This window comes from Squalius cephalus (assembly GCF_949319135.1).
Source record: "Squalius cephalus genome assembly, chromosome: 14".
Taxonomy (NCBI): domain Eukaryota; kingdom Metazoa; phylum Chordata; class Actinopteri; order Cypriniformes; family Leuciscidae; genus Squalius; species Squalius cephalus.
In genome coordinates this window covers 16,872,199-16,885,829 of record NC_137135.1, presented here as the reverse complement: position 1 = coordinate 16,885,829, position 13,631 = coordinate 16,872,199, and the positions used below count along the sequence as shown (strand labels likewise).

The following is a 13,631-nucleotide window of genomic DNA, read 5'->3' as shown; positions in this document are numbered from 1 at the left end:
TAACAACATTTTAAATGAATAAAATGTATGGTTCACATGGTCATGGTGCTGGTACCATATAGCACATGGACCAACAACTGAGGGCACATTACCAGGAGAATGTCTGAACTAGAGCCTCCTAACCCTCCACGTCCTTCCCACGACAATGTTCCCATTGGAGAGCGGCAAGGTGACTTGTCTCCAGTCTTGTTTTGTAATTTTAGTCCAACCTTATGTCGGTTTAGAGTCTTCAGTAGCTCAGCTGTTTCTTCTGAGCTCATGTTGTCAAAGTAAATGGTGGCCCCCACAATTTGGTCACCTGTTACAAAGGGCAGTACATGGAAAGTTCAAACTAAACAATATGTAAATTGTATTAGGAAGAACTACAAGAGCATTAGCTGACAGACAATAGCTCAACACCAAAAAAGGGAATGCTGCTCAAATGTTGCTCTAAGTATCAAACATTCTAGAAATATTAGAAAATAAGATTTTCTAAATGTTTGCACAATACATCAGAGCATGCAGGGTATTTTAACTACATACCTTCATATACATTTCCAGTATGAGCAGAAGGGGACTCTTCTTTCACCTCTGTGACAAAAATCTCTCCTTGACCTTTTTGTTCTATGGTGAGCCCATGCTTATCAGGGCCCATCCACTGTGGGTAAAGCACTTCCCTTGTTTCCTGCTCGTCAGCCATCTTTAAAAAAATACAAATAATCAATAAATAAATAAAATGAGAAAAAACACAATAAAACAGAGTAGAACTGTTATAATACAATACAAAATATACTAGGTATATGTTGCCTAATGTGCAGTTTTGATTGAGTTAATAGGCAAAAGTTTTGAATGAGAGATAAATGATCACAAGCAATCATCTAAAAATGTTATACAAAACTTTTTCACCAATTGCTATGCTGTAAATTACATGTAGCTATTAACATCACATAGCAATAACATGCATCTATTCATTCAGTATACCTCTAAATGTGTTGCTTCTTCGCCTGCCCCCTAGTGTGGACCGTGTCAGCACTTGTTCTTTCCTTAATACAGACACACAAAAAAACAAATGTAAATGAGGAACAATCTGTGACCACTAGATGGCAATACAATCTCCAACAAAAAGTTGATTAAACAAGCATGATTTCTCTATGGGAACTTAACACATATTTCTAGTTTGAACTGAAAAACTAGATCTGTATCCCTTGTATTTCTTCAGCATTGACACAAAGCACTGAACAGCATAAAACACTTCACAACAAGAGCAATAACTTCTTATGTATTGCAAATAAGCCAAACGCTACAGTCACTAAATGTATTAGGCTCAGTTTAGTATACAGCTTAAACATATTTAAAACCATCTGATATCCTTAAAATGAATATCAAACTGTAGCTTGCAGAGCAGGGTGGCTTTTACTTGATGAGCATTGCTTAACATGGAGTTATTTAGCTGAAATGTGGGCCTGGCATTCCAGCTTTCAAAACAATAAGTTATTTGTTTTAGAGATATTCACCCCCCTCACAATCTCATCCACACTACAATTACACAGGACCTTTTGGATATGAAAACACCTACTTGCATATTTCACTAAACATTTTCAAATAAAGTTATTTTAATTATAAATTATATACTTGATACAGCGGCACTGAATTTATTTTCTTGTATGATCTCAGAATAACTGTATGTAATAGCAGTAACATAATATAAATATAAAATAACATAACAGCTACAAAATATCTAATTAGATCCAGCATTTTTAAATCTCTAGAATCTGAGGAAATAATGAGAAATTGGGCACATGCTGAAAGAGAAAAAAAAGTGCATAGCCATTAGCAGCATGCTGCTTAAATCAAAAGGAAAAAAAACGAATTGTTGTAGCAAAAGCAAAGTCAAATCTGTAGACTAAAACGGAAAGAAGCTTTGTCTCATGTGATCATGAATTTGGTGGGATCATATATGAGAGTTATTCAAGTATACCTGAATGCTCCCTTGAAAATAGTAAGTATACCTGCTTCTGAAAAAAGCCTGACCATAGTGGATTACTGAAGGAATATACACTCAAAATAAAAGGTGTGAATACAGTGCTGAAAAATATTGAAGGCTAGAGTGAAACTCTCAACTATTCATGAAACTGAGCAATGATAGATAAAGTTAATTATATAAATTTAAATATATTTACTCTTTCAGCAATGGTCAAGGAACTGCAAAGGTTTATGGTTATTCAAGAATTAAATAAATCAGTTAAAGTTGTTGCTTATTCTGCGTTTTAGTCTGTGTCTATATTAGTTTTAAGTTCATCTATAAGTAAGAAAAGTATATACTCTTAGATCATGTTTAATGTTATATATTCTTAAATAAGAAAGTAATTCTAAAAGTTGATAATTCACCTTTATAAGATATATGCTTTAAAAATGTACAGTCTCTCTTCTGGGAATAGGGACTCTAAAAAGATTCATCATAATGGACCGGAGAAATTCTGTTTACTTTCTAGAATGAGAACATTCCCTCCCCCTTAAATTATAAATAACACTTGCCTCCCACTAAATATGGGGAGAAAGAGGCCTGGTTTTGAGTCCATGTTGACCATTGTTCTCCAGGCAAGACAGGGCAGGACAGTACAGAAAAGATAATTTGAGAGAGTCAATCTGGCTTCCCTCGATACCACGGCACAGACCACAAAACATTTGCGACCCATTTGAATTGTACACAAAATATTCTACGTATGCTAAAGGACTATCAGAGAGGCGGATAAATATTAAGGGGATAGACAGCCTCAACATTATAAACAACACTGAAGAGAAAAAAAACACTGTGCCATGCAATGAAAGATTACAAGGCTTGTATATTAGATTTTATTATGTGACTGTCACAGGTTGTGACAAAAAATAATAATAATTCTGCCTTAAATTTAGTATACAATCAACTTGGATGTTTAAGTCATTTCAACTTAAATTACATCAAACTGACTTGAGTCTGACTTAAAAAAAAATTAGTTGAATCTTGTATAACTTATCAAAATAAGTTAAGCAATTTCAACTTTTTTAATGAGTAAAAGCAATGTAAAAACACATGTTGTCATACCTTATTGATCATATAATTTTTTACAGTGTGCATGCAATTTCAGTAAAACAAAGTCCACAGTGGGAGACATGTAAAGCATGAGACATGGAAGCTGTGAAACCAAAGCCAGGAAAAAATCCTTATTATTCTTGGCTAAAGCCAGTATTTATGAAAGGAGAAGGGGAAAACCTACAGTGCTGTGTACCCAAGAACTCCCTAGCAAGCACTGCAAAAGCTTATTATTTCACTCCCAGCTAGTTATACGTTCTGCCTCTTAAAGGGATAGTTCACCCAAAAAGGAAAATGTTGTCATCACCTTCAAGTTGTTGAAACCTGCATGAGTTTCTTTCTTCTGCTGAACACAAAAGAAGATGTTTTAAAGAATGTTGGTAACCAGATAGTTTGACGGTAGTCATTCACTTCCATAGTTTATTTTTTGTCCTACTATGGAAGCCAATGGCTACCATCAACTGTTTGGTTACCTATCCCTTTAACATGATGCCACACCCTGCACTCAATCTTGTACCACCGATTTATACATGTTCCACTTCCTTCACCCTTTTTTAAAACTATATGATCTAAAGTGCTATTTGTGCAGCAATTGTTCTCACAGCTCCGACAGATTCCTCATAATGCATCTCAGGAGGAGCAAACTCTGTGAAAGGTAAAAAAGGCACATCTGCACATCCATGTCTGAAATGTGGAACAATCAGAGGCAACAGCAGCACATAACATGCCACTAAACCAGTGTATAATACATTATTTGTGCCCCAGCAGGCACATCTCAAACGACCATATGTGATTGTGAGGCAACCTTTAGATTTCACAAGAGTATAAACGATGACACTACTAGAGCATTATTTGGAGAGTATCTGCTTAAAGTTTGGCTCTCACCCAAAATCATATGACCTGATATGATTCATGTAAGCAGATAGGCTACTTCATAATACCGCAAGTGTTTGTGCAACCATAAGACTTCAGCAATGAAATAGAAAACATCTTTGTTAACTGTTGAGTTGTAATGAGGACCTAAAGGACCCAAGCTTTGAGGTCTAGAAACAAAGAGCAACTTACTATAGTGTGTAAGACATTGAAACAAAACAAGCAAAAAGGAAACTCCTGGATTTAACAGTTTTAAAAATTGACTTAGTAGATTTGAAAAGAAACAGCTTGGCCCATGAATCCTAATTAGGTGACATAACATACACCAAGTAGTTATTGCTGAAAGGCAAGTAGGCGTTACCGCTGATGCTTTCATTCAGTCCGCTGTCAAAGCAAATGATTAGCAGAAGCTTCTAGTTGGTCTTATACAGTAGCTGATGTTTTAAACACGTTATAAGCCAACCTCACTTTACACTCAGAGTACCTCCTGAGATGGTCTGACTGCACTAGGAGCATTCACACCAAAGACATCTGAACAAATGAACATGGATATTGAAGTTTTTTTCTTCTATTCATTAAGACATAAATCAAATATGTTTTTTCAAGCAAGCATATTTTGCAGCATTGAGGAAAACCACTGTCTTGACAAACTAGACTGTGGCAATAGGAAAGAGCACCTCTTAACGACTGGTCTGCCTACATTGAGAGAAAACAGACGTGCATAAGGAGTGTCATACTTCTCACAGTAGGTAGGGTTGTGCAACCCTCAAGGTGGAATTTATGATTAACAATACAATGAGTGCAAATCTTAATTCTAAAATAATTTTAAGATCTAAAAAGTTTAATGGATTTAATTATTAACATCATTTAGAATGCACCTACTATAAAATCATATCAGGTTTGACAGGTTTAAGTGCACTGTAATAATTCTATTTAGCATTAACATTCCAAGCAAATTGATCAAATAAAATGTTGCAAAAATGTAATTTAATTCCGGGAGGATAAGGGAACCTACTGAATTGCCGAGGCTAAAGCTCAAACTCTCTCTCATCTTCCGTTATATTCTGAAAGAAAGCAATGTATTTTCCAAATATTTCCATGCATCAAACTGTCCGACCATTCTAAAACGGTCAATTACAAAATGTACATTCAGTGGAAAAGGAATAAAACAACCACCACCCTGTTATCTTTTAAAGTGAAAAGCTCTTAATATATATATATATATATATATATATATATATATATATATATATATAGTTTAGTTTGCATGGTTTCGAGACCTTAAGCTAGTGAATCAGATAGATTTCATTTCCCTTTTCCTTAAAAAATGCAGCCCCACCCTAGTTGGTTTTATACTTTGCTTTGCCCTAAGAGGGCGACAGTGACTGAAACAGTTACAATATGAGCACACAACACAGCAAGTTTTCCTTTGCAAGACAGGAGCTTAAGTGTCTGCACAAGCTTAAATATTTCCTCTGGATGTTTCTGTTTAATAATTGTCTGAATAGTTTTTGCCTAGGCAGAAACACACAATTAGCTTTGTGTTTAAATTCCAAGTTTGATTGCTATTGTTAAATACAATTACCAACATCACTCCCTCAAAATAAACTCATTCTCACATGACTGCAAATCCACCCTGTGCTCTAAACACTGGGAATCTGTTTGAACATTGACAGAAAGAGCGAAATTGCACATCATTCTCAGATTTGAATGCGTTTAATTAAATGACAATTTCAGTTGTCTAAAATTAAATACGTATATATCAGTAAGTTAAATTCTCACACTGTCACCTAGGCCTTTGTTTGCATCGTTGATGTCATGAAGTAATTCAAGATGACTGTAAACTAAAACCAAGTGAGATGTAGCAAGCCATTCATAGTAACCATGCCAATGCCATGAAACTGTCACTTGCCACAAGCAAAATTAAAGTTCATGTAAATTTCTCACAGGAAAGCAAACATCATGTGCAAATCCTCATTTGATCGCCTAAAAGCTCCACTAGTCACATGGTATGGCCGAAGACACTGGAGACTAAACTACGCAGTCATTTCGTTCATTTAATTTCACAGAAAACCAAATTATCAAACATCATTATCCACTCTTATCTTACATGAAAAAAAAAAGGAGGATCAGTAGTTTTTCATTTCATTTAATGAAAAGTTTTAGAAGGCCAATTCATGTGGGAAACAACTCCTCTGTCAAGTAGTTCAATATTTGCTCCACTCAGTATTTGTTTAAATAATGCAACTCTCTAATTAACTAAAACTGATAAGGGTCAATTGTTCGATCTCATGCAAGGCTTTAATCAAGGCTGAATCAAATGACTTCTTACAAAACAACAAATAAAATACTCCCTCAACTCAGAGAGGCATTATCAAGGACACAAACTACTGAGTTTGTGTATGCAAGAGCCATAAGCTGTTATATACAATATTTGTAAGTGTCTTTAAAGTGTTGAATTGTCCTTCATGCTGCATGGCCTATGAAGCTGTCCCGTGGTTTCCAGTCCAATTTAGCATTCCCTTTTGATAATTTCTGCATGGAGGAGGATGAGGACAAAGAGATATCTGTTTTAAGCTTTTTAGTCTAGGCTATAGAGAAATGTTGGGAATTTGTTTCGTTACATAAACATGTCTTTCAGACCTTTAAAGAAAGACAAGATGCATGTCCGTTTCTGTGAACACTAAGAGAGATCAATTAAATGTGGTTTCAGTGATGCTAATATCTTTTTTTTAAGCCTTATGACTGAAATCGGATCACAGATGTGGTTGCTTTTGTCTACAGCAGAAAAGCATGAAAAGACTTCATGTAACACTAGCACTGCAAACAAATATGCTGGAATCAGCACAGACAGGTACATGCTTGCGTGGACCTGCCCTGATATCAATTCTCAATTCTCCTCTGAACAATTCCACTGTTATTGACTCAGCTAGAAAACAACTGTTAGCAGCAAGTGTTAATTTAAAGCTGCCCCAAGAAAATAGTATATTTACCCTAACTTATAATCAAAGTACTTCTCTGTCCCACTGAAAAAAGAATGGACAAAACTTTGCTCTAAACATTTACAAAAGCAATCACTTGATGAGGAGTTTGCACAATACGTCCTGAAAATGAGCTGCTATTCTGAAGGGGTCGAATCAGTAGGAACGAAAACGCATTGTGTTTTCTCTTTGCCAGCTCTAACTTCTTTGTCTATTATTTGGAAACCATTGCTAGAACCTATCACTACCCTGTCGTTTCATTAACGGACGGTTATTTCTGAGCTGTGACTGAAATAGTCATAGGCTCGCTGTGATAAAGGCCAGTCTGGACGGGGCTGTCACACTGTTTGCAAAGAACAACATTTGGCAGAGCAGCTGTGTACACTCAAACGGGTGACATCTACTAACCCTGCACTTAGTTGTATCAAGTTTGCTGTCACCTCGGTAAAGGTGGAGCTAGCCGAACAAAACCACAGGTTTCAAACAAGCTCACTAATAATTTTTACTAACAAAGTTTTGCACGTACTGAATTGAAAAGAATGCCATCTAGTTTTAAAAAGTTTTGCAACCACTCAATTTCACGGAATAAATTTCCTTACATAAAGTTTCTATTGTCGTGCATGAGAAAGACTGGTACTAGTACAAAACGCGACCATAATCACAGGTCTAAGATGTGTCAGACGACACCGCAATGCTTCCATCTGGCAGAGGTCGTTTGGCAACAACTGTGCAAATCTAAAAAGAGCACACTTTATAGCACAACACAGGCGGCAAACGTTGCAAATCCAAAGCTGGGGACACGCCCTTCGCACAATAAGAGAGAAACTACATGCACACCATGTCTCAAGCCCGCACATAGCGCACAGAGAGCTGAGAGCCCCACCCAGGCCTCCAGTCACACGCATTCCTTGATAGAGCCGTCAGGCCAACTGGAAGAGAGCCCAGCCTCTCCTGCAGTGACTAACTCCAAAGCAATGTCCTACTCTCTACCCAACCACTTAACTCACCCAGTGGGTCTGAGCTGGGTACAAAAACAGGGTACTCTTTCAAAGTTTCCACTTACTAACACCCAATAAAGCATGGAAACCTGATCTTTTTCTTATTTCATTAAAGGAAAGAAGCCAGCCGATTTCCAAATGTATAAAGACTAAAAGAAGCCCCTCATGACACGGATTAATGCACAGCAAAATAAGTCATAAAATGATTGTCTGCATGGTTTAAGAGGTCTTAGTGGTCCAATGTAAATGTGGATTTATAGTTGTGCAATAGCTCACATTTGTAAAGGTTCAGCAATGCAGAGGGGTAGATAAGTGACAGAATTGTTGGGAAACAACCAAACCACTAATTATAGAAAAGCCACTGCTAGGGTTTAATGCCACACTTTTTCCATTAAAGTGTTGCAATGTATAATAACCGACGCACACACGTACAGTCAGCCATTACACAATGTAATAACATAAATTGTGGCCTTTGGCTTTGCTTATAGGAGATGCTTGGTTACTTGGCTCTTTAGCAGACACGTTTTTCCAAAGCAAATTACAGGATACTTTTTATTGTAACAAGTATAAGTCATATTTCTCCATTAAATGCTCATCTCATTTTCCTTGCAAGAGGCAGGCAATTTTGACAAAGGAAGAGCTCATACATAAAAAGGGATAACTACACTTTGGTTAAAAATTCAACTTTTACTTCCACATGGACTCAATTCAAACCCACAAAGTGACCAAACTCTCGTGCAAAGACATACGCTTTCAATATTATTGTGGAAATATCAACTATTTAGAGGAACAAACAGGAATCAAAAAGATGAAACCATTAAAAAAAGTGCATTACACTAAACAAATCTTGATTAATTAAATGTTAGAGAAACATTTACATAATTCAGATACATGTATATTAGCTAAAGGCTGTCAGTATTCACATTGAGTCACGTTTTTTGTCTATCCTGACATGTTTGTTTATCCTGTTAACAAGGCTTTTCAAACGGAGTCAAAGGATATGAGTCAGCAATCAAATACATAGTGATGACTGATGGGAAGGTGGTTCGCTTACCAGCTACCATCAGATGGTTTTATAGTTAGGTCTGAAACAGCACTGCCAAGTGTTTTGTAGAAGTGAAAAGGCATGTGGTTTGAAACATCTAAATTAGTCAGATCTTAACTCTTATCTACAATTCAACTAGAAACAAACTCATGTAAACTGCACCTAGAATGATCTAACCTCTGCTGCGTCTCCTTGTGCTGTTGTAAACAAGTAGATGTGCATACCTACATTACTGAAATGGTGTGATGTAGTTTGATCTGTTGTCAAACGTTAAGTCTACGTCAATAAATGCAGATCATCAAATCACATTTAAGAATACTTTTGAATGCATTAGAACTATTAAAATATGGCCTCAATGTTATTTGCCATATAAAATACTTTTTCCAAATAAGCGTGCAACTTTGAAACAATATCGTCACAAGCAGCCGTGTATGTAGTGTCACTGCAGTGTATATCTTTGCTGTTATTCATTGATATGGAATATTATTTGGTCATTTTACATTTACTTAAAACATACTTGAAGCATATTGTAATCAAATCATGATAAAATATCACCTAAATAAAATAAACAGTGGCCTTTAACTATATAGGTACTAGTAGTTACCAGTAAACACTATCACTAATTGCACTAATTTGTACTTGTTCAATTAAAATGCACAAACTAAAATCAATATTTAACCCATTATGTCAATCAGCAATGACAGGTGTGGCTACCAGGAAATAATTGCTACATGTCATGCATGTAAGTGCATTTACTTGTTACCACAGTAAATTACGGTTTAAGGGTATGAAGCACACCATCTGTTTCTGAAAACAAGAGGACTCACACATAATTGAAGCATTAATGTCAGACCAAAATGGCCAGCCTTGGAAATTGAAGCTTATAAACTATAAACAGACTAACCATCCTACTGTCATGTGATCCTAAACCTTAATCAAATGCAGACCGTATCTTCTATTTCAAGCGCAACAGCAAATGTAATCTAGTAATCCAACTGGATTGCAGAAGTACAATGGAAGTACAGTCTATCATGTGTTGTAGACGCGCATACAAAAAGAAAATTCATGATGACCAAAATGACAATAATAATAAAAAAGTATAATAAATATAATATTAATTTTAACATTGTGATAAGCAAAGAAAAATGTTTAATTGTATTAAACAGAAGATAATACTATTAAAATAAGTATAAAAAAAATCATAAGGCAGTAAATGGGATCAATTGGAAACGCCAAAATTTATTATAATAATAAAAGTATACTAGAGCTGTCAAACGATTAATCGCATCCAAAATAAAAGTTTGTGTTTACATAATTTATGTCTGTGTACAGAGTATAATTATTTTCTATATATAAATACACACACATGCATATATATATTTAAGAAAATGTGTTATTTATATATAAAATATTTATATATAATATAGATTATATATAATATAAATATATATACACAGTACATGCAAATATTTCCTAAATATATACATGCATGTGTGCGTATTTATATATAGAAAATAATTATACACCGTACACACACATGTATTATGTAAAAACAAACTTTTATTTTGGATGCGATTAATCGCGATTAATCGTTTAACAGCCCTAAAGTATACTGTACATGTGTGAAGACAAATCTCTTGATACTAAAAAACTAGGCCTACATATGGGCTAAAAAAACAACTTCATATAAATCTTGAGAATCTGCCATTAATGCATATGTGCAGAAGACTAGGCCTATGTGTCACTCTGTTCTCTGTACTAAATTGTGAAATATGAATGCCTGACTCTGACTCAGATCCATATTGGCAAAGCCATGATGTATTGTCCAACTTTGTTTTAGCTTCAAGCCAGTATTTCTCAACCATGGAATGATGATAACTCCAGGGTCTGTCTGAACAGGAAGACGTGTACCAAGATAATGCAACAAAGTCTTCAGCTCAGACTTCATACTTCAAAACTCTTCAAATGATCCCTACATCCTGTAAGGTATTATCTACAAAATCAAGTGTGCTGACAACTTATCTGTGATGGATAATCACATATTCACGGAGTTGACTTCTTTCATTCTGTATGAAAACATGAAGATTCAAGATGTGAGAAAACAAATAAATAAGAGAATGAAACATTCCGTTACGAAGCCTGCCACTCCTCCCTTGGCGTTCCCATCGCAAGTCCTCGACAAGCCTTTAAGGAAACGACAAAGGAAGTGTGCACAAGTCCAGACTCTTTCCGTTTTCACACTGGAATAGAAGGTCCTATGAAGCACACCCTAATCTGACCTATCAACACAGAGGAGGAGAAAGTTGTCCCTCCACTGTAAACCTCCAGGACAATCACGCATCAGATAAAGACACAGGCCACCAAACATTGCTTCTACTCAACATTCAAATCCTATATCATTCAAGATAAGCAAGAAGCTCACTGTTCTGTTTTAAACCAAACACTTTGCAACCTTCAAATACAACCAAGGTTGAAAGAGATTGCTGAAATTGAGGCAGCGACACACATAGAAAACTTAACATCGGACTCCAAAGACATACCCATGCACAGCCAAATTTTTCTAGTTTATGAAAAAATTTACTAAAATTATAACAATTTCAATAAAGTTGCTTTATTACAGCTTTAATATAGTACAGTACTACAGGTTGACTGATTTAGTCTGCTATGGAGTCATCTGTTCTGACAAAACAGAAGAAAGTTTGGGTGTGGCAGGAGAAGGGGGATGGGCTCCAAATGTGAAAAATCTGCTAGTGGACATTTTTAAATATCTTAAATCATAAACTAAAAGACAGCTTTTTGGATGTCAACACTTCATGGATATCTACAAACTCTCAGCACTGGTTTGCAACACTTCCCTTTATATCAGTCTCACTCTCTTTTATCTATTCCTCTATTATTTTATTTTGTTATAAGAAACCTTCAGTGATCCTACTGAAAAACAGCTCCATAACTTAAAGTCATGGCGCAGTCGGGCATGAATAAAACACCTTATTCTTTCTCCTGCATAGCAAGCCTTACTTTCCCCCTCTGTGCTTCAAACCTGGTTTCAATTAGTAAGTCTTTCCAAACCACTACATTCCATTACCCCCCTCCTCCTCCCCCTCTTACTCACTGCCCACACCCTGGCCAGGGCTCCAGGTTAAGAAAATCAAGGCAAAACAGGACAGAATTCCCAAACTAAATTTAAAACATTCACACTTTATTTTTTAAGGATATTAAGAATCTTTAAAACAAATTAAACTCCATCTAAAAAAAAAAAAAGTAAGCAGAAAAATATGAGAAAACGATTCATCCACAGTAGAGAATATGTGCTGACGTTGACCAAAAATCTTGAGCTATGACCAGATTTGGTATGGCAGGATAATACTCGTTTCAAGAGGAAAGACAAAAATTATATGGAAGTGTGAAACGACTTTGTGTTACTGCATAAAAATGCATTTCTGAGGGAGGGGGGAAATGATAACAGCATATAGCTTTCTTTTAAACTTTTTTTATTTTGTTTTACAGCGTGGGCAAAGTCAGAGACAACGACCTTCTTATCCACGTTGCACTCTTTGGGTGTATCTTTTGCATGACATGCAAAAACCTAGAATATTTGCCTTAATTATAAATCCTTTTTTTCTTCTGAATGATTTAGTAGGTCGAGTTTAACTAAATAAACGCTGAATTCTGAACAAACTTTAGTAATGTTAGGAGGAAAAAATAACGTGCGCAACAGATGACAATTGAGCAGATACACACCCACCCTCTTCATCTTCAACAATACAGATGATATTATGACACATAAGATTTTATGACACATAATAGACTTTCTAAGAACCAAATAAGCAAATATATAGCGTTTTCCGGCATAATTAAGAATATTACAAGTTCACAGACAGTCTCTGGAAAACTACTTTAAATGCAACGTGAGCGTCGCACACCTTAACTGCATAACTCGTTAACCTCAGAAGATACACAAACATACCTGGAACCTTCAACACCTTTGCTCTGGCATCCTCCGCGGTCCACAGCTTTCTGCCACAGCCCAGAAAAGTTTTCCACCACGCTTTCCAAACTAAACTTTGACGTATTCGTGTACTCTCTTTCTTTCTCAAGGCTTGAAGCCTCGCTTTATTATTTTCTTATTTTTGTTAGTTACTTCTCTCTCTTCCTCTCACTTTAGTGCTATTTCTTTTCCTCAGTCTGCTTGTAACTCCGGGCTATGGAGAATGGCAGAGTTTGGGCTAGGTCTGTGGAGTTCTTCACTGGAGAAGAGGGCGGGGGTAGTGGTGTAGTAGGGGAGTGGACCCTCATGATTTTAGTCCAGCCCACCTACTGTTTGAGTGACATGCAGGTTTAACGCAGCGATAAAGCTCGTGAATGTGGATTGGAATCAGATTTAAACTGTATTCTTAGAACAAGAGTCAGACTCATTTTAATTATCAGGTTGGTGCAAGCTGGCACATCTTTATTGAGGCAATTTGTTAAGTGTTTTAAACATTGTAGGCCTAATTAACATATAGGCCTACGATGTTCAATAAAAATCCGGTGGAATTTATTTTTAGTCAAGATTTTAAGGCATGTGCCTGTACATAAATTGACTTTCAAAAATTAGCCAGGAGTAAACTGGAATAGAAACTGTGACAACTAGCCCCGTTGCCGTTGCCCTATACTGTTGCGTCATATAAAATGTCACATGAGAT

General features: G+C 36.0%; 1 protein-coding gene across 2 annotated transcripts in view; it reads right to left on the bottom strand.

Moving 5' to 3' along the window:
* Nucleotides 1–13,199, bottom strand: part of ahnak (AHNAK nucleoprotein) — a 33,036-nt gene extending 19,837 nt beyond the window's left edge. For both annotated transcript variants that reach the window (XM_079892270.1, XM_079892271.1), the window contains exons 1-4: nt 12,914–13,199; nt 961–1,022; nt 523–679; nt 93–298 (exon numbers count right to left, since the gene is read on the bottom strand). In XM_079892270.1, coding sequence (XP_079748396.1) covers nt 93–298; nt 523–679 — 363 coding nt within the window. In that variant the 5' untranslated portion in view covers nt 961–1,022; nt 12,914–13,199. The remainder of the gene's footprint in view (nt 1–92; nt 299–522; nt 680–960; nt 1,023–12,913) is intronic.
* Between the last annotated feature and the right edge of the window lie 432 nt (nt 13,200–13,631).